The 23020-nt window shown below is 47.8% G+C and overlaps 1 protein-coding gene across 1 annotated transcript in view; it reads left to right on the forward strand.

The window, feature by feature from the left end:
* The window catches only part of LOC147679546 (small G protein signaling modulator 1-like), a 645847-nt gene that overhangs the window by 508601 nt on the left and 114226 nt on the right, over window positions 1-23020 (forward strand). The window contains exon 9 of the mRNA XM_086942458.1: window positions 13189-13271. Within this exon, the coding sequence (XP_086798584.1) occupies window positions 13189-13271 (83 nt within the window). The remainder of the gene's footprint in view (window positions 1-13188; window positions 13272-23020) is intronic.

The following is a 23020-nucleotide window of genomic DNA, read 5'->3' on the forward strand; positions in this document are numbered from 1 at the left end:
CACCTCTTTGCCAGTCTGCATTCTTGCAGGGGAATTCGTATACAATCATTTAACCCAGGCGCGGAAGGTCGGGCTGAGGCCCATTCACTGTAACACTGCCTCTAGATAGGTTCAATCCAATCTCTTTGCTATATCCAGTGATGCCAAGACCAGTTCTTTGTCCATGTCATGAACTGAATGCATTAGACGCCTCAGATTCTGGGCCACGCTTCTCCCAGGTATGAACCCACACTGATCGTTGTGCACCAGCACTACCCGTCTAAGCTGTAATTTCGAAACTTTACATAGGACCTTGCCATCACAATTAATTATAGCCAGTGGTCGATGGGAGGTAACATGCATTGGATCTTCCACCCGACTTTGGGATCGTACACATAGGTCCCTCCCTAATCGGGAGGGCAGCAGCCCCTGGGCATGGGTCTCCTCAAAAACCTCTGATAATTTTTCCTTTAGGAAGAGTTTGAATGTTTGGAAAACTTCTAGTGGATATCCGTCAATACCCAGAGCTTTATTAGAGGACAATGTCTCCAGGCCCTCCCACACTTCCTCCTGTGTGATGTTTGCCTCGAATTCATCCTGGAGGACCTCCGGCAACCTCAGGAACTCCACCTCTCCCAACTAGGAGGCTACAGTCTCCAGGTCAGCCGGATCTTCAGTTCAGTATACCTTTCTCAGATCATTTCTGAATGTACGATTAATGGCCCTCTGCCGTTCATGCGCCCTAAAACCATGAACGGCGCTGTGGATATCTCCCTTTTCAGAACCCGAGCCAGTAACCTGCCAGGTTTATCCACCTCCCTGTGGAGACATTGCCTATTGTCATCTTGTCGAGTCTGTCCATCGGCTCTCCCAGGGACCAATGGGCATTTATTATTTTCACTCCTATTGTCTAACCTCCCACTTCCCTCCTCTGTAAACCTGCAAGCAGAGATTCCTGTATGACCATATCTGCCTGCTGGTGTTGCCTAGCTCATTTTCCCTTTCCCAGTTATACCCTGTACCACTGTCATCATCGCTTCCCACTCAGCCCCCGCCTGTCAGTGATGTCCCAGTTGGTCGTGAGATACGCCTTTAGATGTTCGCTGAGGTCCCCCGGCCATTTGAGACCTTGCAGCACCCACTGTGGCAGCAACCATGTGGAAGGCCACGACCTCTGCTGCCCCAGTCAAAGGTTACTGCTAGTGGGGAGTGGTCCAACAAGTACCTCACCAGGTATTGGGCTCTCCGAATTCAAGTCTGGCAGTCCCCCATTGCTAGTACCTGGTCTAACCTGCTATAGATCTGATGTGCCACAGAGTAACATGAGTATTCCTTGCTTAATGGTGAATTTCTCGCCATATGTCAGCACTGAACATATTGTCTCAAGGCTGATGTCATATGTGGTTTTTTGTTTTGTTTCGGGGAATATGTATTGCGTTGTCCATCCAAGACAAAGTTGAATTCTTCTGTCCATAGTATCACAATATCAAGGCAGCCTGTCATAGGATCCTGTAGCTCAAGAAAATAGTCCCCGTCATCTGTTAGTGCATAAATATTTAGGATGCCTAATTCTACCACATCTAGGGTCCCCTAGTAGGAGAATATACCTGTACTATATGTCTGCTTGAAAGGCACCCCAGGGGCTACCTACACTGATACTCCCCTAGCGTAGGCCAAGTAAGTAGATGAGTAGAGTTGCCCCTTCCATTTCTTTTTTATTTCTCAGCTTCTCCATCAATCAGATGCGTCTCCTGGAGAAATGTTGTGTCGGTGTAGGAAGGTCAGTACCCTGTGTTGCTTCACATATGTGCTCAATACACAGACATTCCATGTAAGAAAATTATAATAAACCTGCGTCATAAATTTTATTAGTCAAATGCGTTTGGTGTTGAGCCCATCTCAAACCCCTCCTTCTGAGTCTCACCCCCTCTTGCTGCCCCGCGGGGCACCCAGCAAGAAAGCGGTTCATCATATGTCACAGCTGTTTAGGCCAACGTACAACCATCCTCACACCTCTCCCTGAGCAAATACTTACAAGCATTATAACAATTTGTCTGTCCAATACCCCCACTTCCCCAACTCAGTGATCAATGGTAACTCTCACTGTGCTGAGATAAATTCTCAATGCTAAAGAAAATACGTGGAAGGAGACCCACAGCCACTGCCTTAAATCCAGGACTGGCTGAGACTTTCTGGGGAAAGCTCCCTTACTATCCTGTGTAGTCTCTAGTGTATTCCTGTTACAGTAATTATGTCAGTATGCATATCAAATGCCAGAAAGGTCAGCCATCCCCTTGTCTTCTGTGATCATACCTCCTTCTCTTCCCACATAGTACTTGCTGGACCCTAGCTCAGGGGGAACCACTCTCCGGTGCTTCATCTCCAGATCATCCCTCTGGACTATTATGCACTGTGTTTGCCCCATCCTTCTGCCAGGTGACCATGAGGGGCTCTAGGCTTCCTTTTGTCAGTTCCTCCACCTTGCTTTCTGTTGCAATGCGTTCAACCAATTCCACATCCTGCCCTAGGAATTCCTCCCGAAGCTCCAGCCATGACTACACTTTCTCTGGGCGCTCAGAAAATGTGGTTGTCCTTGTGCTCCCACACGCAACCTGGCTAGTTATAGGAACATGCATGGTAAATTCATGGCCCTGAGTTTTTGCTTCACATCAAGGAATGTCTTCGTCTGAACCTTCCTAGTGTAATCCAGAAAGATGGCGATCTTGTGGTTTTCATGATGTATACCTCTGGTCAGCCAAGCGGCCTTAAGGATAGCTGCAGGATGCTTATCGATTGTTCCTCTGTCTTCACCTTATCCGCCACCTTAAATCCATACAAAGCAGGTTGACCTTAATTGAGACCGAATCAATCTTGCCCTCCAGTACTGTCCTGAAGCCCTGTATGGCTGTCATCGGTTCCACCCTTGTTGGGTCGTTCGGTGGGACTCCTGTATTATCCAGCACTCTCCCGGCAAGCAGTTCTCATACTGACGCCCTGCATGAAGTTTGTAATTGTGCTTCCTCTGTCACGGCTGCTGGCTCCTCGAGGTCGGAATGATGCTCAAAGGGTGTCCACCTCCTGACGTCCCTGCACTCTGACTATCTATACGCATACAGAGCACAAAAGCAGTCAAGCAAGGGATAGGTAAGGGTAGGAGCAGCAGTGGAAGGGACACCTGTAACAAAAGAAGACACACATTAATACATACAATCTTATTTCTACTCTCCTGTACTGTTACCCTGATATTAAACAGTACCTGGTAATTATTCAGGAGATGACCCCTTCCCTCATCTGAGATGCTTCTCTCATGAAACACGGTTGACCTATAATGTAAGAACAACAACCGGTTTAATCTTGCGGCATCATTCATTCAACACAGTATTCTCTAAACTACCCAAATACCATACTGGCCAAAACACTCTCACAAGATCCTTAATATATCAGGTCCTTTGGCATCTCAGTTTTCCGAGGTGAATAAAGACTTCCCCCACGAGGTTCCAAAGCAAATGTAAATTAGTACGGTGGTCAGGCTTCACTACCTTAATGTCTGGCTTTGGAGAACTGCCCACTAGTGGTTGAAAACATCTCAGTCAAGGAAGAGAAAACAAAAGCAGCCTTACCGGCAGACAAAGGAATTCGAAATAATGTCTCACTGCTTCTCCGCAATAAGACCAAAACAAAAGCCGGGCGTTGGATTGCCAAGACAGAATCTAGGAGGGGGCAATCCGGCGTCTCCCAATTCTCAATTCCCTAATGTTACACACCCAGGCAATTACCTGATGCGGCCAGAAGGGGGCAAATCCAGCGTCTCCCACCTCTACTCTCAAGTAACTGTAAAATCCACAACTAAGTCTCTTTGGCGTTTTCACTCAGCCGAGTGAAAGATCAAGATGCTTACCAGTGAGGGCGCGGAGGGGGCAATCCTGCGTCTACCAACGCCTCACACCAGAACCCACGACAATATTAACTGCTCAATGCCACGGGCGTTCATGCTCCGCCGAGCATGAACGCAAACACCACTCTGCAGCCGCGAAGTCGGAACAGGCAACGTGGAAGCAACAAAGTATCCAACAGTAGCTCTGCGGGAACAGGGCGTCCGCTGACCTGCAGACTCTCAGGACAAAATCACGTGCGAGGACCTCTGTCTCTCGCGTAGCTAAATGCCTTCCTGGTCCTCCCACTAACGCTAGGCATTATGGGAGATGTAGTCTTCCCTGATATAACATTCAGCAGGCACGTACATCAGGCCCTGACATCCTCATGTTCGGGGACACTGCAGGCACCAGTCCCATCTGTCAGTGCTCAGGCCTCCCTCAGAGGCTAACATTCGTCCCTCTGGCCTGGTTTGCGAGGGGCACACACTCCTGGGATAAATCTCCTCATCTCCCATACCTTTTGGTACACGGGGCCACTTCTCCTGAAAGCTTTCTCCACACAGCCCTCTCGCTGTCGATTTACCTCAGCGGGTAACCCCAATGGTGTCCAGGACTTTGTTGCCTCATTTCTGCCACCATTCAGAAATGATCACCAAGGGGCAGTTGGGCACTTCCATTCTCTCGGCAAAGAGGCTGGCATCTCAGTTTCTGCGTTATCCCCGGGGATCAAATAATGTAAAGGGGGGTGGGGTACCAGTGAGGGGGGAGCTAACCCCTCTCTCTCCCAAAGTACATCCAGCAGAGGGATTTTCTGCACCCTAGGCCCAGATGCTGTGTCCCTGTGCCCTCAATGGTGGCCCCACCTCATAGGCCACGTTCGCGGCAGGGGCCACATGCACCTCAGTCTGCTGAGGAGGAGGGGGCGCTGACAAACCTGCAGCAGGGGTTCAGCAGACACTCTTGGCTCACTGCTTGCGTTCTGTGGCTCCCCAGTGAAGGAGCCCTGTACAAGAGGGCTGGCGTTGTCAAGCAGCAGGCACAGTCTCTGCCACTGTACCACCACTCGTCTGGGAGAAGGGAGGGACCATCCCATTCCCTGCCCTCTCCCTCTGCCAACGAAGGGGGAGGCGTCTCACTTCCAGCCATGATCACCACATCCGCCCTCCCAGTTCGCTGTCTGGCAGTAGTGCGCCAAGGTCCCTGGGCGACAGAGGGCCCAGCTTCCAGCTAGTTCCTTTTTGCCCCACGGGCTACCAGTTCAGCAGTCCTTTGGTGATGAGTGATGTTTGTGGTATTTCGGGCAGAATTCTGCAGGATTTTACTTTAGGGGGAAGAGCTCCTTAGATGTGTGTCCACTTAGCCATCTTGCTTAGCTACGCCCCATGGTGATATTAGAGTTACAAAAATGATCCCATGTGATGGGAGGGAGATTTGTCAGGCAATGCTGTGTGGGAAAGGTGGTGCTCTGTATGGGGTTTAACCCCTTCCAGGCTGATGACGAGCTGGGCTCGTCATGGCGTAGCCTCCTCGCACGCTGATGACGAGCCCAGCTCGTCACGTAAAGTGCGTTTTAAAAAATCTCAGCGCAGGAGCGGAATTCCGTTAGCGCGCATGACAACAGAAAGCATTTAGTTTTCTTCATGTTAGGTTACATGTTGGGTGGTGTCTGACACTCATTTCTATTTTTACTTTACACATTCTTAGCCCTGAGGGACATTTTGGTTAAATGTCTCTGTGAAATACTGTTGTACGTCATTGGGGCAATGTTTACACCCATAATTTCTATTGGAAAGTCAGTGGATTTACTTTATAGACAAGAGGCATGCGTAGAGGGTGAACGGCTTGGAGAACTCCATTTGACATTGGAATTAGTGAGATTTTGTAATTATAATCAGTTGGGCTTTATTTTGGACGAATGACAAGAAGCAGTTGAGTGCTCTAGGGAGAATCTTTTTGGAGCCTCTTATTTGGGAGATTTCTCTCAAGGTTTAGATCATTGTAAAACTAATATGAGGATGGCTGTGCTGGTTTTTTTTCTTGAAGATATGAGAGATGTCTTCTTTCACATGTTGGTCAGGGTGTGCTGGGCTGTTAGTAGGTGGTGCGAGTATTTACATTAGTGTTCTGCACATCACGATTCAATGGCGCTTCAGTGATTAGTTCAGTTTATCCAAGTTAATGTTTTTTACATTCCTATGAAATTTTCCTCTTTGAGTGTTTGTTTTAGTAAGTCTTTGTGGGCCTGGATAGAGATGTCAAAAACAAACTCAGAAGCTCTTAATTTGATTCAACCTTTGTTTTAGAGATTGAGTTTTGAAAAGCATGTTGCATTGTAAAATCATATATTGAAAGTCCTATATTAAAATACATTTTTGGATATCCATGATGAGGTGTTTGGCACTTATGTGCACTATTTGAGGTAGCTATTCCTTTTATATCAGTCATTACGCCATTAGATTTTGTAAATTGAAAATAGCGCCAGACACTTCTCGAGCAGTTGAATATAAACAAACTGAAAGAAAACAATCCATTAGTGTATTCCATTTTTTGAAGTATGTACATTCCTAAATTACCCGAAAAGTGTGACAATGGTGTGGTGAGCGGGGGGTGAGGGTCAGTTATCTTGCTTATAATTGTACCATCTCCGCTTGGACTACATTTCTAATTTAGCTCTGACTTTTTCAGAAAAGCTGCACACTCAATACCACCCACGATTCTCACATACATTTGTTAAAAAGACAAACATCCTCATGAGGCAGTCATCAAATATTCCGCTATGTTCATGGTGTTTCATGCAAGCCTGACTTTCTCCATAGCTGTTGAGGATTCATTCGTCACAAAAACATTTTGAGAAAGGAATGCACAATTCTCCTATAAAATATCAATAAAGTCATTGCTGATACAGGACATTAAGAAAACACTCAGGGTGCACCTGCCTTACCTCACACCCATTATGCATCCAGCCCAGAAGCTGCTGCCACAGGAGGAAGTAGGGAGTGGTTATTAAATGTATTGTTTCTGTGTGGAACTACAGATAAGGGTTTGACTTAGACCAGCACTTCTTTCAATAAAGCTGCTTGATTGATGGGAATGAGAAATGTGTTGTTTCTGTTGGTACAATTTTGTCCTCAGACTGAACTCGTATTGCAATGTCTTGTGGTCTTATTGTGTCTTCAAATGTACTGTTTTGATTATTTAGCCAATATGCAGTTTGAGGTGCTTTGGAGTTACTGGAGACAGTGTGTTGCTACAATTTTGCATCTGATCTGAGATGCTGACCATGGATAACTAGATATATCTGATTTGAGATTTCTACTCACAAGCATCTCCATAGATTTAAGAGATGGGTGTGTTGCTATAGGTTTAAGTTGTTAGGAATTCACTAGAATGAGTAATGGTCTCAGGTCTTTGGTTCTAGCAGGTAGCCATTAACCAGAGCAGCTACATTGTGTTTCTATGAGCCATTGATCAATTGAGGGGGCAGGAAGGGAAGGCGGGGGGAAGGGGGTATCCTGATGTGTGTCCCTCCATATCCTATGCAGACCCACATGATCGAGGTCACTGGGATTTCTGGGGGCTTTTAGACAGTTCTCTAGTAGGCCAAGAAGGTCACAATATGCTGGCAGAACTTGTATGCAAATGTGGATACTCTGTTGGATTATCTATATGTACAGAGAATTATTATAAGCTGAATAATACTGAAGTTTTGTGCTCCAGGAGTAGACACACATTGACTGATCAATAAAGGATTTAAGATGACCCAGCTTACATATTTAATTCTGAAACCACAAAACAGAGTTTTTCTTCTTTTTTAAATTGTAGATGCTCCGTTTTACAATCATGGGGGAAGCTCTGAATAGAAGTATCACATGTTTTTTTACATGCATGTGATACTTTGTCCGATTGTGAAGACCAGACCCTTGAAGTAACTGATAGACCTCTTGTTAGCCTATGTGTTTTTGCGTTAATTGAGAGACCTTAAGTTGTGTTTCTGAGATCACATTTGGTTTTGATTAGGAGGTCTTTGGTGCTTGTGTATTATGGACCCCCTATTCAAGCTACAAGGTCACAACAAGCTACAAAAGGACTTTTTAGCAACTTCCCAGCTGGCCAGTTCCAACTGGACCCGCTGTGGACCCTGCTGTTAGCCTCTGCTGTAGTGAGACTTCACCCCCACCCCAAGTGCTCACCCTAGGTGCTGGACCCTTGACTGGTGTTAAAGTGTACTCCTCCTAGCATATCCTAAAACCTAGGACTTTGAAAACTTTGTAGCTCCAAAGACCTCCAGAAGATCAGACTAACCAAAAGTATCTGACCTGTGAGGGACCTTCCTTGGGCTCAAAATTCAAACTTCTCCTGCTCTGAAGCTTTCCCACCAAAAGTCAACCGCATTGTGGAGTCCTCTTTGGCGGCAGCCTTTTGCATCACCCCAGTCAGGATTTTTTTACTTCTGTTTCAAAGACTAAGGGCCTGTCAGGAGACACACGATCACCACAGTTACATCTCAGCTCCCATGCAGTTCACTGAAAAAACACAGAGTCATCGTCAAGCCTAGCTTGATAAACCTTTGGGTGAATGTAAATTAAACAATCACACATTGAAAGATGGCCGCCGCCTTTACCGTGGTTATCTGCCCATTTGAGAACACCTGTACTGTTTAGCAGTTAAGAGGAGCGTGCGCAATTATAGCTGCGCACTTCAACTGAGATTCGTTGCAGACCGCATCTTAGAACCGCTTCTCCACGTTTCGTAAGAAACGGGAGAAACTGTAGTTTTTTTGTGAGTTAGAATTAGCGGAGGTGATATTTCTGCTTTCCTAAGTTTAGTGAACTATATTGTTTAGAGAGATTCAACGAGTGAAGTTCAGCGAGAAGTTTGTCACAGCCATTCGTCAGAAGTCAGAGGATTTCCAGCCTTTAGGCGGTTGGAAATACCGACGAGAGCAAGAACGATTGTCTAAAGACCTGCTTCTACCAGAGTACAGTCCTGTGAGCCCCGAATTGCAACTCTGCTTCAAAGTATGACTTCTCCATTCAGATACAGTCTTGTTGCCAACTAAGCTTTGCAATTTAGAAATTTGCGATTACCCTCTGTGCGCTTATCCTGTTCCTTCCCTTCCCCTTGTTCCTTTCCGGTTCCTTTTTGCACGCAACTACAGAGGACATTCATGTTTGCCAAAGACTATCGCATCATTGAGAGACTGCCACCATAGTGAGACTGAAATTTGAAGGAATCAAACCAATTCAGTAGAATAGGAAAAAGAAGTTATCAGTGAGGAAGAGTATACATTAGAGAATTGCGCATAGTTAGAAATCCTATACTAATATTGTCTTTTCACTTGCAGATAGAAATAGTGACCAGAACTAACATAATTGTATTTACCATACAATAGAAGAGGGGCACAAACTTCGGCAACTGCTGGTAGGAAGGAAACCTTTTAGAGTAAATCAGCATTTCTTAATTGCCTAGTTGGATGTTGTATTTTATGTTTGTACCCTTCTGTGTATTAGGCACCCACCGATCAGCCAGGAGCATCCACCAGAAGATTCCTGAGTGAGGGTGGTAGCGGTTGACGGAGTGTCTTTTCCTCTCTCCCAATCCCCTTTTTCCCCCTATTGGTGACGTTGCGCTTGAGTTAGCGGTTGCACCGGTGGGCAGGCATAGGGAACAGCGCCTATTCCGCTTCTGCAAAGATTAGAGGTACCTTGACAGGGCCTGGTGCCAATCTTGGCAAACAGGGTTGCTCCATAATCTTGCCAGCCAAATTACAATTCCATAATATCCTCTGAAACTTTAAATGCCGTGGACGGGATATCTGCCACGTTTGTGATGGAGTAACCCATCCGCCAAGATCGTAATCAGGCCCTAAGTCAGAAGGTAAAACTTCTGACTGGGTGCAACCTAGTTATAGTATCTGACTCATGCTCCACCACGGTTGGCCTTAACTTGCTCCTAGGTACTGGTCAAGCCCAACAACAGTGGTTAGCACTTAACGCTTTTTGGTGCTATTTTTATATGTAATCTTTAAAAATGTATAAGTACAGTTTCCTTGATGAGATATTTGTTATTTTGATGTCATTTTATTTAATAAAACATACTCCATTTTAAATTGGTTTGGGATATTTTTTGTGCTGTATTTTCACTTTATTACTATTTTAGTTCTGTATAAATACTTTACACCTTGCCTATAGGTTAAGCCTGTCTTCTCTGTTCCATAACTGCTAGAGGGTTGAGTTTAGTTTTACTTAGTGACTTTAGTGGTCCACCCTCCAGAGTCACACCCCTTAGTCAATATCCCAATATTTGTTGGTTTTGCTAGGAAAAGCTGCAAGCCAGAGATATTTAAATTTTGCAATCAGAAAGTTATCTTGCCGGTTGGATACTTTTGACGCTGTTGTCAGTCAAGATTTTTACCTACAAACGTAGTTTCTTTTTGGAGTTTGGAGTCCTCCAGTGGGTACCGTCTTGCAGAGGTTCAGTTGAATTGGACTTACTGCTGCAGAAAAGCTTTGAGTGGTAGAAACCCGTTTCATTAGCCTAGTGAGATCACACCTTGGGCAGATATGCTGGGGTGGTTCGCCCTGGTACTTCAGAGAACTGAAAGTCCAAAATGTTTCTAAGTCCTAGCTTTTCAGAGGAAGTGAGAGACTCCAGTTAGACACAGCCAACGTTCTAGGACTTTAGGATAGTACTTGGGTTCAAGAATAATTCCAGCAGGACTTAGATCAGGTCTGGTTGGTGCTAGACTGAGGGCACTTCAGGGAAAAGGCCTCTTTTAACTTAGTGTGTTGTGACCCTGTAGCTAGGCAGGATGTCAGCCAAGTAACCCTTGGAATTCACTAATTTGTCCTGGGGGAGCACGGACCAGTTCTTCAAGGCTCCTCATATCAAAAACATCAGGTCTAGCCTGCTTCTGTTTTTCCATGTGTTCTGAAGACAGTGCCTGTGGGTGCTTCATGGATACCTCATACCAGCTAATTGGTGGGGTTGACACCTAGCTCCTCTAACAAGTGGGGTAAAAGTTCCCAGGAGAATCTCTAACCACTTTGCAGAGGTTTCTGTTTACCCTACTGCAAACAGTCCCACAATGCCCCTCACTCACTAAATCTAAGAGTTAGAATCCCTTCGTTCCTTTTGTAGAGCATGTTTGCCCACCTAGAGGGGTGGCTGTGTTTTTTTATCAGTCCCCTCCTCAGTTGTCACTTCAAACCAGTTCTTTTGTCATCCCTGCCCCCACTGCGTTTTGTGCCAGACTGACTAGGAGGACAAAAGCAAGGGCCTTTCAAGGTGGCACCAAACATTGATTTGTGACAGCGGAGGCCCCTTTGAAGCAAATTACATTTTAGGCTTTTAGGGCCTTGAAATGCAAGTGAAATGTGCCAATTAATAAGCCAATTTAACCATGTTAAAAAGGGGGGCACACAAACTCTACTCCTGGTTAGCAGGGGCAAAGTACACAGAGTTCTAAAGCTAACAAAGTAAACAAGGCAACAATTTGGGAAACCCTTTTGTGTCAAACATGAAGATTTTACAACCCAGCGGAGTCCAGAGATCTATACTTTCCCAATCCTATATAATTTATACAGGTCCCTTTAGAATTTGTATCCAGTTCTTCGGGTTTTTTCTTCTTGTATGCATAGAACACACAAATCCTTTTAAGATTGTAGAAGACCTTAATGTGCCAGCACCTTATTAAAATATTTATATACTCAGTCTATGCATGGAAGTACTTTCCTGAGCTAAATCTCAATGTTGGAAAAACAAAGATTGTGTTCCCCTTTAGAATTTCAACAGTTTGGGCTTTCTCTTTTTGGCCAAAAGACTAGTGAGTAATAAGAATGGAAGAAGGTTGACTCCTTAATCGGAGAGGCATGTGAAAGTGGTAAGGGGGAACATCCTTTACAACGCGGATTTTACTCCGCAAGGCTTTCACAACGCGTCCGTTACAACGCAAGTCGTAACCACGACTTGCGCTGGAGGGCGCTAGAGGATTAAGAATAGTATATTTACTATTCCAACACCTTCCCTAGTGTCCACGGGGACTGGTGTTAGAATAGTAAATTATACTAGTCTCAATCCGTGCCCCCAACGCAAGTCGTGGTAACGACTTGCGTTGTAAGGGACGCGCTGTTAAAGCACGCGTTGATATGGTACGCGTCGTAACATCGTACATCCAGTGGTAAGACTTGCACAGTGAAAGCATCTGAGTATTCGATCTGGTAACTAAGTAGAAGTAGCGATTATGTAATGATCGCTGGCTTAACAATGGAATATTACTTGATTTTATATATAGAGTCTATGTTTGTTCTATTTGTGTTGTAACAAAATGTAATTAAGACAATACTATGCATATTTATATATTTATTTATTCTGTAGTTGTAAGTAGCATGAACATGGCACTTCAAGGCTAAAGTGCTTTACAAATTAGATTTGAACATGTTGCTGAAATTAAAATAGAAATAACCAAACACTGTAGATTTGTGACATTGTGTGTTATGTGAACTGTACTCTAATATATACACATGATATAAATCCATGGTATTACTTTCTTTGAAGTTGACTGGTTACATGAAAGCTCCTGTAGAAGAAAAGAGTACCTCCCAAACCACATAGATTATTTCCAATAAAACCTCAACAAGATGAAGAATCTTCTTTGGGGAGCCATTATAAATACACCATACTTCCCTTGCCTGCTATGTAGGCTCCCTGTACTGATCTGAAGGGTTACTAAAAAAACAGTTGAGCCAACATGGGTTCAATTGAGTTGTGTTTCATTAGGTATAGCCGCCAAAGATGTGTTGGTGTTCTCAGACCTTCATAAATATTTGTTCCTTGTTAATAGTTGAAGTCTATATATGTTATGCTTTCTAGTCCTAATATCGCAATCTGCTCAGGTGGTTATTTTTACATATAGTTTAGTATTGATTATTGTGGATAATGTCATATGTTTTTGCAATCATTGCATACTTTTAGGATCAAAGGTTAAATTGCTGCAGGTCTACCCAGGTGAAGGCAACCAACTTTATGGTAAAACCTTAATGTTAAAACAAGAAGTGTGTCTCAATAGGTGGCTTGTTGAGCTCAACATTTGTCTCACATTCTCTGTGTTCTATAGTTCACAACTCTGAATTCCTGCAAGCACCTACTCAACCTTTCATCCTTATGAAAGTGGATACATTTAGTGCCACTTAAAGTGGGTAATTGAAACAGTTTGCTGTAAACTCTGCTATGCACGATGACACACATCTTTCATACTGATTTTTCAAGAGGTCCGCTACTTTAGCTTTTCTGTTTCAAAAGATAAACACTGAATTATTTCCTTTGTACATTTCAGTTACGTCTGGCAGCATATTGAGATCGGCTATGTTCAAGGGATGTGTGATCTCCTTGCACCTCTTTTAGTGATATTAGATGATGGTAGGTGGCTTTTCTTTATTCTATGTTTTAAACCCAAGTCTAAAATAATACTGTGTAATAGCAATATTTTCAAATGATAAATACTAATCTAATGTACTAATCTTGCCATATGACACATTTGTTCAAGGAAGAATTATAGTCAGATTGTGTACATTCCTGAAACAACTTTTACTGACATTTGTGGATTAATTTGATTGCACTGATACAAGCACAATATTGCACTGACAACTGATCCTAGATTGGGCATCCCCATTCCTGCAAAATGTCATTTTTGCACTGGTCAGTTGGTTCAAATGCCATTTCTGTAATTGTCAGGTGGTTTAAATATTAATGCAAAATTGCAGCTGTACAATATATGTAATCCAAATATTACTGTGCAGAATTGCAGCATTGCAATCTAAGTAATCCTGTACAAGGAGTCAACACTGGGCTAGCCTTAAACATTTTCTATGTCTGGCCTAGAGACCGATTTAGTTGTTGTGCCAGCCCCATACAATTAAAAAATAAATATATACATTCAGAGATTTTGGGTCCGCTCTCTAAAGGCACTGGTCTTTTCATCTTTTATTCATGTTTTTGCTTCCACATACCAGAGCCTTCATTGAGGGAATGAGCCTGCCAAAATGTTGCATGGGCTAACTGAGTGATGGCATTTTGTCTGGCCAATAAAGTACTATGCCAATGTGTTTGTCTTTTCATTCTTTATCCTTTTTTCATGATAGTCTTTGTATGTCTTCAGGTTACAGTAATTCAAAGGCAATACACCTTATTTTGTTCATAATAAAAAACATATTTCTATGTGATGTGAATTAAAACTATATGGGTTTCTATACTTGCTGTATGTACACATGACTGCTACAGAGCACCCATATTGGTCTATTTAAATGATATCCAATATTTACCTATTTTCAAACTAAAGATTTTATTGTAAGCATATGGCTGCCACATGTATATAACATTACTTTTTCTGGCTTATTGTTATATTTTGTGGAATATGTTTGCACCCAAACAACTTTAAAAATAACCATCACACTAACACTAGCTTGTTAAGATCAGATCTATTGGGTTTGCCAATGTTTGTTTGGAACTCAGGACTTATACTATTGGACCTCATCTTGTGACTGACACCCACTTATAAGTGTTGTGGGAACTTGCACCGAATACCTTTTTTTGTCAAATCTCTTTATTGGCATTTTCATTCATAAACATTACATTACACATGTGTTTCCATACAGTAAATTTCTGAGGGTATGACCAATGTTCTGTCGCACATAGCACATTATGTCCCTTGGGCACTGTAATGAAGTGAATAAGCGTACCCGGAGGTAGCATTCTTGTCAATGTGTATCCTTAAACTAGAAGTGCCTGTGCGGCCCAGCCCCGTGCACAGAAATGGTTCGTATTTTCAAACAGTAAAACTCCTAATTTCCCTAATTCAAAACAAGCAAACTGCAACATGTTCATAAACAGACAGTAGGTATTATCCCCCATCATGCCCCAATCCCTCACCAGAAAGCGCCCGCCCTCATAAATCGTGAACCCCCATCAATCCCTCGCGATGCGGCGCCAAGTGCAGCACTAGTCTAGGAGGTAGGCACATTGTCCGCTGCGTATCTCCTCGATCTGCCGATGACCCCAGCTAATCTGCTGCCACTCCCCCACTCTCAATATTCCCTGCCGACTGCAGGGCTTTCAGCATGTGCGCCCAACGTTCAGCCATGGGCTCCCTACTAAGTCCCACTGTTTCCTCTCTTTGTATAGCAGGCAATTCCGCCCGAGCCCATGCCTGAAGGGACAGGGCCCAAGCCTGCACGCTAGGTGGGTCCCGCGCCTTCCACCTCTTAGAGAGGAGGCGCGTCACCACTACCATCCCCAGATCCAGAAATCTGGATGACGCCTTATCCTTTGGGGGGGCTCTTAAATAAGTGTAGATGAAATTCAGGCCAGTTACCGGGTATGACGCGCTCAGTGCACTGCGCGAGAGGCCCGCTAATGTCCCCCAGTAGGCACCCAGCCCTGTACAACTCCACAGGATATGAAGTAGATCAGCATCCACTTCGCCACACCTGGGACACACTGCATCCGCTCTGTGGAAGTATCTGTTAATTGAAGCTGGAGTGAGGTAGGCCCTATGAATTATGTAGACCTGTACCTGGCGAAAGCGCATGTTCCGGGGGATCCGCACTGGGCTCTTGAGGAGCTTTTCTCACTCTGTATCTGCTAGTGCTCGCCCCAGATCTTGCTCCCACTTACCCCGCAACGTGTCCAGGCTTATTGCCATGTGCTCTCTCAAGGACGCAGCAAAGCATTTAACCAGGTGCCTTGCCCTGCCCATGACATGAAGGTATTGTACAGTGAGATGCTGTTCAGGCTCCGCCGTGACATCCCCCCACCCTGTCGTCATGTGTGCAAGAAGGGAGCGGTGCAGTAGGAATCCCCCGGGGGAAGCCCCTCGTCAGTGACCAGTGTCCGGTACGTTGTCAGCTCCCCGTCTCTATATACGTCGCCTAGCGTCTGTATGTGGGTGTCATGCCACCGTTCTACCATACGGCGTGTGAGGACCCCCCCGCCTCCTGGTGAACCCTCCAAAGGCACCTCCGGTGCATAGGGGGACGCTGCCAGTGTAAGCCGCAGTGCCCTACGGAAGCACCTATGCCAGCAGCAGCGGGGTGGGGTGCACTGGTGCTGCAAGTGGGTGAAACAGCATGAGGAGTCGTTCCAGTGTGTATGGGGGATCACCCGAGGCCGTGTCCTCTCTCCCCCTGTCCGCTAGCCAGGGTGCTATCCACTGGAGCTGCGCAGCCAGATAGTAGTACTCAAAGCAGGGGGAGGCTAGTCCGCCTCTATCCGTGGGTAGGAACAATTTCCCCCAGATGAAGTCACGCAGCACCTTGTTAAGCATGGAGAAAAAGGAGGCGGGCAGAATCAATGGCAAATTAGTGAAATGGTACAGCAGACGCTGGAGCATGACCATTTTAGCTAGGGCTACTTTGCCCGTGGGCGTCAGCGGGAGCGTGGACCAGAAGCCGATCTGTGATCTGAGCGCTGTCACTGCTCGACCCAGGTTTCCGTCAAATAAGTCAGTCGACTGGCAATAAATCTGGATCCCCATGTACTTAAATGTGTTCGCCATCCACTGGACTCTTGTGCCCCGTATCTGGAACCTCGGGTCTTCCACTCCGTCGCTAAATGCGAAAAGGCCGGACTTGCCTGCGTTCACCCGGAGCCCCGAGAGCTCTGCAAAGCGTTCCAACAGGCGATCCAGGCACTCCGGAACGTTGCTCACATCTCTGACAAACACCAGCAGGTCATCAGCATATAACGACACTTGGTGCACACCAACCCCCAACGTAATGCCAACGTCCAGAGTTTGCCTCATGGCCACAGCCAGGGGTTCCATGGCCAGCGTGAAGAGCAACGGGGACAGCGGACACCCCTGCCGAGTGCCCCTGCCCACCGCCACTGCCCCCGAAATGTAGGGTCCCAGCCCCACACGGACCACTGGACCGCGATACAGGAGGTCCACCATCCGTAGGAAATCTGCGCCCAACCAATATTTCACCAACACTGACTGCAGATACCCCCACTCGAGGCTGTCGAAGGCCTTTTCCAGGTCTAACACCAGGCACCCCGCTCTAGGCCAGTCTCTTGTCGCATCTGCCGCCACCCTAAAATACCTTCTAAGGTTCAGCGAGGTGGACCGCTCCGGCACAAAGACGTTTTGGTCTGGGTGCACCAAGTGCTGGACTACTGGCGCCAGCCGCTCTGCTAGGATTTTGGCATAGACTTTATAGTCTACATTCAGCATTGCCAGTGGGCGGTATGAGCCCAGTGCTGTGGGGTCTTTGTCTGGCTTGGGCAGCGAGACCAGGAAAGCCTCTCGCAGTGTCGGTGGGAACCGTCCCTCATCGACGGCCGTATTGTACAGCCGGAGGAGCCAGGGCGCTAGGACCTCCCTGTTGGCTTTGTAGTATTCGGCTGGTAGGCCGTCAGGGCCCGGGGATTTCCCATTCGCCAAGGCCTGGATCGCCTCCGCAACCTCCTCTAAAGTGATAGGGGCACCAAGTGCATCATTTTGGGCATCAGTGGCAGCGGGCAGTGCAACTGAATCAAGAAGCGCGACCAGTGTATGCCTGGGACCAGTACCTCGGGTCGCATACAGCTGTCTGTAGTGATCAGTCAGCGCCTGATGGATCTCACGCTACGTGTAGACCATTTCCCTTCCCCCCGTACGGATAGCGCCCACCAAGGCCCCGCGGTCCGACTTTTGCACCAGCCAGGCTAAAAGCCGCCCGGCCCTATCTGCCCTAGCATGGGTCCTGGCCGCGTGCGCCGCATAGTTTTGGCATCTCAGCCGTTCCATGAGGAACGCATGCTCCCCTCGCAGTTCACCCAGTCTGGCCGAGTGTCTACCAGTCCCCTCACCTTCCCTCTCATAGTGCAGAAGGTCAGTTTCTAGCCTAGTTAGGGAATCGGACACTGTCTTACGGATGTTCCAAGTGGCACCTATGCAGTGTCCACAGATGGTTGCTTTATGTGCTTCCTATTCCGCCATAGGATCAGCCGCCGTCCCCACGTTTACTTCAAAATAGGTCAGGATGGCAGTGCCTAGTGAGGAGCGGAACTCAGCGTCTTCAAGCGCCGCCGGCTGTAACCGCCACATGGGCAAGGGGGGCCGGTCTGCTTCCCAGTTAATCTGAAACAGCAAGGGATTATGATCTGAGTGCGTCCTACCTAAATATTCCGTCCTAGCTAAGAGCAAGAGCAGGAGCAGGGACTGGGAGCCCACTATGCGGTCCAGGCGGACATGTAGGTCGTGGACTGATGAATAGTAGGAGTATATTTTATCAGAGGGCTGCTGCACCCGCCAGAGATCATGCACTCCCTAATGCATGAGCCAATCCTGCAGCGCCCGCGCATTCGATGCAACCAGCGCAGCACAAAGAGGAGGAAAGGACCGGTCCAGATGCGTGTCCAGAACCATGTTAAAATCTCCGCCTAATAACCATGGGAGACCTGCGTACGGATGCAACACTCGGTTCAGGCTTTCTAGGAATGAGGGCTGACCCATGTTAGGGGCATATATGGACCCCAATAGTACCACCTGCCCATTGAGCTTTCCCTTTGCCAGGGAGTACCTCCCCTCCAGGTCCGCCTGAGTTTCTTCGCATATGAACGGGACACCAGCTCTCACCCAAATAAGTGTGCCGCGTGCATGTGATAAGTACACTGTGCCATACAGCTGTCCCCTCCAGCGCCTACGGAGCTTATCAAGTTCTGACCGAGACATATGGGTCTCCTGAAGGAGCGCAATCCCCACCCTGTGGCGTTGAAGATAAGAGGATACAGAGTAGCGGCGCGCTGGGGTGTGCATACCGCAGATGTTCCAGGTCATGATATTAGTGCTCGCCATGTATGGAATAGTTGTATCGCTGCACGGGGGTTGGGGGGGGGGGCGCCAAGCCGGACAAAGGGGCAGTTGCTCAGGGGAGTTATCTGCATGTCGCTTCTGGAGCTTGTAAACAACATTCAACAATACAACATAGCGGGCGGATACCCAACGGGCATGCGTCCAAACTTAAAAGTGGGTCTATCCCTCAGTAGGTCGTGGTCTCAGTGCCGTGTTTGCGTGGTGGGATGCGTAGTCAGAAATTGAGTGTACCCACTCCCCCAACTAGGGCCTATATGTGGGAGGTGCTCTGGGACGGCTAAGACGCGCAACGCAGCGCAGGCCGATAGTTCGGGCTGTTGGTGTACCATTTGGGGTCAGCGCTGCCCGGTCGCGGGCTAGAAAGCCCCCCCCCCCCCAGTCTCAGGTGGCATACATTCTCTCTGGGGCGCCCATGTGAGAGAATGTCAGAGAATGGATACTGTTTTGTCTGTTGTGGTTCTTTTAAACTATTTTAAACATGTCTTGAAATTAAGGAAAACTATTGGTATAAGTGAAATATAATTGGTATGTCTACTTTAAAGTCAGTTTATTTTTATGTAGTATGTTGTTTATGTTGCTGTTACTCTCATGGTTAATGATTTTAGCCGAATAAAGTACTTTCTGATTCTGATTCTGAGAGACCCAGCGACCCACCCGAGCAGTGCGCTGCGCAGCAGCTAGGCAAAGGATATAGTGCATAGTTCATGGCCCATAGGGCCGTCAGTCCGGCCGATAGTGTCCCTCACACAATCACCCTATAAAGTCCGCTGTCTGTGGTGTCACCACAGGTAGACTGACGTCTTCTGACAGTTCAGTGGACGGAGAGGAAGAGCCGCTTGCATCCACATCACTTCGCTGTCTGGTGTCGAAACTGCCGATGTTGGTCGCCTCCCCCAACGACGCGACCGCCTCCAATGCATCCTGCTGTTCCCTTCGGAATCGTTCCGGGCTGGGGGCAGCCTGGCCCAAGTCTGCACTCTGACGGATCCCTCTCTTCCTCCTCCGCCTCTTGTTATTATTATTATTATTATTGGGACATTTGTAGAGCGTTGTTCTTGCCATCCGCCGTCCTCAGGACCCATGGGCCTCGCCCCTGACCACTGTCCCGTCTCCTCCAGCCAGTCCCAAACGTCCGACGGTGCCTCAAAGGAACGTGTACCCTCCTTGGTGACCACCCGGAGACGAGAGGTGAATAGGAGGGAGTAGGGCAGCTTCAGTTCTCGCAGCTGCCGCTTGACAGCCATGTATGTACTTCTTCGCTTCTGCACCGTCGCCGTGTAGTCCAGAAAGAACATCACGCGGCTGTTGCCCACCTTGAGGTCAGTCAGCTTCCGGGTTTCACGAAGTACCACATCGCGGTCTCGATAGTTCAGGAGCTTGAAGAGGAACGGGCGAGGTCGGGCCCCCAGCCGCTGGGCCTGTGCCGGTACTCTATGCGCCCTCTCCACCACAAAATGCGCGGATAGTGCTCCGGCGGTTGGAGCTCCCGCAGCCACAGCTCTGTATACTTCTCAGGGCCCCTCCCTTCCTCTCCCTCCGGCAGGCCAACCACTCTTACGTTGTTGCGCCGAGAGCGCCCTTCCGCATCCTCTGCGCGGTCTTCTAACGCATGAACCCTGTCCACCAGGTCTTGTAGTGCTGAGATATGATTGCGCACCACGGGCTGCAGTTTGTGTACAGACTGTGACGGCGACCGCTTCCGACAGCTTACGATAATCTGCGTGAAGCAGCGTGAAATCCGAGGTGACCTTATCTATCCGCGCTTCAAGAGATTTTTAGTTTGCACCAGGGTGGTTGTAATGCGCTCCACCGCCGCCAAAACGGAGTCCATCTTAGCTGCCAGTATTGCTGTGAGCTCCGAGTCCTCTCTACTGCGCTCCTGCGTTGTGCCCGTGTTGCCCGTCACCTGCTGGTGTAGCTTCAGCCTGTCCCTCAACTTCCCGATCACTAGTTGCTGCGCTGTTGGCAGCAAGGTGCAGGTTCGGCGTGTCAGTGCGCAGCTGTAGAGCGCCTCACCAGGTTAAGCACCGCTGCCGTAACCGTCAAAGAGGAGGGGGGGTCCCACTCAGAGCGGTCCAACTCCAATTAATAGCCTATGTAGCATGCAACGCCCACCGCTGGGCCCCTACGTCCTCCAGGGCCAGCTCAGCTACCTACCGTGCCGGTCCTTTAGAGCGGGGCAGTGCAGGTCAAAATGCCTTGCAAGGCACCACACAGGGCGGAGGGCCAGTGAAAAAGGGGTCTTCGCAACTCCAGGCAGTCCAAGGCTGACTGACTTTTCGTTCGCTCAACTGCCGCTAGCCAGTGGTGTTCCGCTGAGAGGGAATATGGTCCGGTAGCAAAACAGCCACCCGAGCCCCAACACCACTAGCCTGCCATCTTAGGGGCTCTCTCGAAGTGGATCTCGTTTCAAGTGTGGGCCGGTGTTCAAAAATGGGAACTGAGGGGGGCTTTCCCGTCGCCGGCGCCACTAATCGCCAGTAGGGCAGCAGTTGGCTCTGTGCAGGCAGTTTTGTTGTCCACAAGCAATGCAGACTAGAATGTCATGTGGGCCGCCAGGTTAGGGTCAGGCAATGCAAAAGTTAGAAGGCGCCAGGTGAGCACAACCACACTGCAGAGCCCTCGCCCCAAACCTGGCCGCATGTGAGTCTTTGGTATAGACAAAGTGGTCCCAAGTACTATCAATAGATATTATCTAGAATGACTTCAAAGGAAAAATTTCACAACATTGTTTTTAATCACAACGTGTACAGTAGAACAAAATTCATAGAATACATCAACAATTAATCACAATTAATGCCCCTGGGGGAATGGGAAGGGAAGGTAGTGAGTGAAAAGTGAGGAAGCTATACAGATGATGAAACACTGGTCATTATGACCTCAATTAAAAAAAACTCTTGACACTGTGTTCATCATTGTTGATGTATTCTATGAATTTTGTTCTACTGTACACGTTGTGATTAAAAACAATGTTGTGAAATTTTTCCTTTGAAGTCATTCTAGATAATATCTATTGATAGTTCTTGGGACCACTTTGTCTATACCACTTACTTACCCAGGTCCCTGTGACTTATTGGGTTAACCCGTGTTTTTACAGCATGTGATTCTTGGCAGCAGTCAGCAGTTGTCGGCAGGGAACCGCCGCTCCAGCCTCAGTAGGAATCCAGGGTCGACTTTAGCTGGGCCGTGAGCGCGGCGCCATTTTCCGCTGAGCGAGTGAAGAAGAGCCCAGGCTGCGAGCGACAGTTAGGCAGTCCAAAAAGGTTCACCGCCGTGTCCAGGTTGTCCAGGTTGTCCAGGTGCGAGAGTCCGTCACACGGAGGAAGAAATCCCTGCCCTGATGTGCCGCCTGCTTCAAGTAGGTACCGCGTGACCCACCGCAGTCTGCAGGGTCGCCGGCCGCCGCCCGCACCTCAGCCCTGCAATGTCCACTGCGTAGTAGTAACCCCAGCAGTCGCAGGCATCTGCAATGGGTTGTCAGCTGCCTCCGTTGTTGGCTCCTCCTGGCCGCTCCACAAAGACCTCTCCTCTGCCTCCGGGCGCGGGCACACAGTCTCTCGCGGCTACCGGGGTGTCTCCGGCTGCCTGTCGTATGCATTCCACCGTAGGGTCGCGCACCTTCTCATGCCGACTTCACGCACCCGGTCCCCAAAGCACCGGGGGTGCTAGGCAAGCTCTGTCGCCCTACAGTGCAGTCCCCGCCGCGCCTTGCGTTGCTCCCGGGGTGTCTAAGGTCTCGGGCGGCTTTCGCGCCTCTGGCAGCCTCTCTGCTGCGCTGCAGTGCAGTTCTCGTTTCTGCCGCCCGGAGTCAAGTCTCCGTCCGTCTTGGTGGTCTCCTGACACTTCTGCCCACTAGCTTTGCGTGGCCCAGGTCGGAAACAAGCACCTCGTCAGGATAATTGCAGGATAAGTAAGGCCTGTGGACAGAGCTCTACCAGTTCTCGTCCGCCATGTTAGGCTGCTAGCCCCCCCTCCCCCGCACCGAAGACCTTTTGAGAGTTAAAAAGGTCAAGCTTAAACAGATTGTCAGATTGTTGGTTTTGGTGACTGCTTTTCCCAGATGCTTCATATCAGTTGAAATCTAAGGCTTTCTGCAGATTGTAGTCCTTAGAAAAAGGATTGACTAAGTTGAACCATTGAAAACTATAAACCAAAGAAAGCTTGACCCAACTAAAGATAGCACAACCCTTACTTAATACTTTCTTCAAGCCTCACCACAACACTTAACTGGCAAGTACTGGCAGTGTCACTCCTTGTACTTGATCAGGTTGAAGGGATGTTCTTGGCTTTATTAGGTTGCATCTGCAGCCCTTATTGC

This window comes from Lissotriton vulgaris, chromosome 11 (assembly GCF_964263255.1).
Source record: "Lissotriton vulgaris chromosome 11, aLisVul1.2, whole genome shotgun sequence".
In the NCBI taxonomy this organism is placed as follows: domain Eukaryota; kingdom Metazoa; phylum Chordata; class Amphibia; order Caudata; family Salamandridae; genus Lissotriton; species Lissotriton vulgaris.